Source organism: Apaloderma vittatum, unplaced genomic scaffold (assembly GCF_000703405.1).
Source record: "Apaloderma vittatum isolate BGI_N311 unplaced genomic scaffold, ASM70340v1 scaffold11239, whole genome shotgun sequence".
NCBI classification, from domain to species: Eukaryota; Metazoa; Chordata; class Aves; order Trogoniformes; family Trogonidae; genus Apaloderma; species Apaloderma vittatum.
This window is the reverse complement of record NW_009733566.1, coordinates 1-2,906: the sequence shown is the minus strand read 5'-3', so window position 1 is coordinate 2,906 and position 2,906 is coordinate 1. Positions and strand designations below refer to the sequence as shown.

The 2,906-nt window shown below is 48.2% G+C and overlaps 1 protein-coding gene across 1 annotated transcript in view; it reads left to right on the top strand.

The window, feature by feature from the left end:
* The window catches only part of LOC104278846 (cytochrome P450 2J2-like), a gene marked incomplete at both ends in the record, with an annotated part of 3,332 nt that extends 429 nt beyond the window's left edge, over positions 1 to 2,903 (top strand). The window contains 5 exons of the mRNA XM_009875947.1: positions 1 to 105; positions 1,397 to 1,557; positions 1,954 to 2,130; positions 2,389 to 2,524; positions 2,887 to 2,903. Of these exons, the coding sequence (XP_009874249.1) occupies positions 1 to 105; positions 1,397 to 1,557; positions 1,954 to 2,130; positions 2,389 to 2,524; positions 2,887 to 2,903 (596 nt within the window). The remainder of the gene's footprint in view (positions 106 to 1,396; positions 1,558 to 1,953; positions 2,131 to 2,388; positions 2,525 to 2,886) is intronic.
* Positions 2,904 to 2,906: the final 3 nt, after the last annotated feature.

Below are 2,906 nucleotides of genomic sequence, written 5' to 3'. Positions count from 1 at the left end.
TCACCTTGACCACCCTCCGAAATTTCGGCTTGGGGAAGAGGAGCCTGGAGGAGCGCATCCAGGAGGAGTGCCGATGCCTCGTGGATGTGTTTCAGGATGAGCAGGGTGAGTGCCACGGCCCTCATGAGCCGAGCTGAAAGCAGGAACCGCTATGGCCCATTGTAATTTCACTCAGGGTTCAGTGCATGTTGACTGTCACGGGTTAGGGCTGGGCCGGCCACTAACATGGACAGATGCTCTCTAACCCCCTCTTCCCTCCCCCAAAATGGGACAGAAAGCGGAATGAGGCAGAAAGACTTACGGGTGAGAGAAGAAAAACTAGAACAGCTTTGCTGAAATAATGGAAATAATAGTGAAATGATAAAAGTAAAGAACTATATACAAAGTTAAAATACGTTAAATACCACCCCTCCCCCCCGGCCAATAGCAATCCCCACTGGTGCTGCAGAGCAGGAGGCACGGGGGAAGCCCCAGGCTCAGCGGCGGTGGGGAGCTGGATACAGGGAGCTGGATTCAGGAACTCAGGATCTAGATCAAACACAGGAGGTCAGATGGAGTCCTCTCTGGACACCGGCCATTGCAGAAAAAAGGGACAAAACTCTCATGATCACTCAGTTTAGACTAAATATGACGTATATGGGATGGAATACTCTCGTTGGTCACCTGTCCTGTCTATTACCCCCCAGAGGTGCAACCTTTTACTTCCTTGTGACCTGTCTTACTACTCGGCACCCCCAGCGCGGCACACAAGAGCCAGCAGTGCCCTTGGTCACTGTAGGAATAAGTATCAGCAAGAGCCTTTCTGCATCCCAGTCCTAGGCAGTAACTGTAAACATCAGGTGTTATCACTGCCAGTAGCAGACACTGTCTGCAAAAACATGCTGCTGACTTCAGAAAGTGCAGCCTTTTAGAAGACATTAAACTGGAAAGTAAAAATCACTAAACAGAACTAGGATTTTAGCTAAATCCAGGACAGGGACAAACACCTCTCCTTGCCAGCGGTGCTAGCACCCTGCCAGCATCCCAGCTCCCTTTCACAGGGGTTTTGCCCACCCAGAACGTTAATTATAGCACACCTTCAGCCTGCTGCTTTGTGGGAGATTCTGGCAAATCCCTTGTACGTGAATGAATTCAAATGACATCCACACTTCTGCAGGACATCTTTTCTGAAGAAAACAAATATCTCCATAACCTGATTGAACTGGGACTGCTGGGGCTGTCCAGACCAGCTTGACCCGCTCGTGGAGACACAAGGACATCCCAGAGGCAGCAATGACATAGGAGGATGCCCATCAGCAGTCACTCATTTCACTCCTATTACCTCTGACCAGTGTGTTTTCTTCTTCCTCTCAGTGAAGACTACAGCGTAATTGATCATTTCCTTCTCCTTCTCCAGGGGATCCTTTCAACCCTCACTTCAAAATCACTAACGCCGTTGCAAACATCATTTGCTCCATCACCTTTGGCAATCGGTTTGACTACTACAACGAGGACTTCCAAAAACTGCTGCAGCTGATGGATGAGACGATTAAGCTCCAAGCGAGTATCATGAGCCAGGTACAGCCCTCCTGCCAACAACAGGGATAGTGTGCAGTTTTGCAAGGCCATAGTACTTTTTCTGAAGTCAACTTCACATTTTCGTCATGAAATTTCATTGCCATTCCCTCTGCCTTTGCACAGGGTAGAGTTGCCCATAATTTCTTTCTGCCTTATTTCATGTGCAGTGCTCATGTTGCTCTCTCTCACACAATATCATCTCCATACCAGTCTCATGAGCCAACTAGTCTATCCATAATAGGAATACCAATCCCTAGGAAAGCTCTTCTGGATCTGAGCTATTTCCACCAACTCCAGCAATTTAGCTAGCGTGACATTGCAGGCTCCTCAAATTTTGACAATACGAGGCATTTTCCAGTCATCTACTCCAGTTGTCTTCTCATTTTGTCTCCAAAGGTTTACAATTTTTTCCCATCGATTATAAAGTTCCTCCCTGGATCCCACCAAACTGCTTTTAAAAACGGGAGGTTGTTGAAAAACTTTGTGAAAGAGAAGATCGACAAACACAAGGAGGACTGGAACCCCTCAGAGAGCCGGGACTTCATCGACAGCTACCTGCAGGAGATAGCCAAGGTCAGCAATGCAGAGCAAACCCTTCAGCAGCGGCTATAGAAATCGGGAGGGACAGGAAACAAGCCCAAATTCTCCATCGGAGCTGCCGGTGTGGCCATTTATGAGCTTAGGGTGAACACCAGGTTCAGGGCACCCATCAGTGGGATGGAGGTGCAGGGGCCAGAACCTTCTGCCAAAATCTCTGGCGTTGATTTGAACAAAGCCAGGTGTTAGGCAGCCCTTGGGGTTTGTGTGGCACTAACTCAAGTTTTTGTGAAGGACAATGGCGTTGGCAGCTTGCAGGAGGAAAACCTTGTGGTGTGTGTGCTCGACCTTCTGTTTGCTGGGACTGAGACCACTTCTGTAACGCTCCGCTGGGCTCTGCTGTTTATGGCCACTTACCAAGAAATTCAAGGTACAAGTAGCAAATTTTCAGTGTTTTTCCTTCCTTCTAGCCCTCACCACTTACAAAGAGACTCTTTAATTGAGAGAAAAATCTTGGTATCCCAGTGCACTCTCTCAAAGCAGGTGCAAACCATGGCAGCTGTCCCTACTTTTAGGCCTCACGTCTATTGTTTTGGCCCTCACATCTGTTTTTTTAGCCCTCACATCTGGGTATTTTTGAGAAGAAATTCTGGGAATCCCTAGTGCAATCACACAAAAGAGGGCCAAAGTACGATGGGTGTCCCTTGAGGGACCCTCACAAAAGTCATCATTCTTGTTACAAGGTGTTTTTTTCCTCTTTGCCCTTGCCTGATCCCTGCTCTTTCCCCCCAGCCCGTGTGCAAGCCGAGATC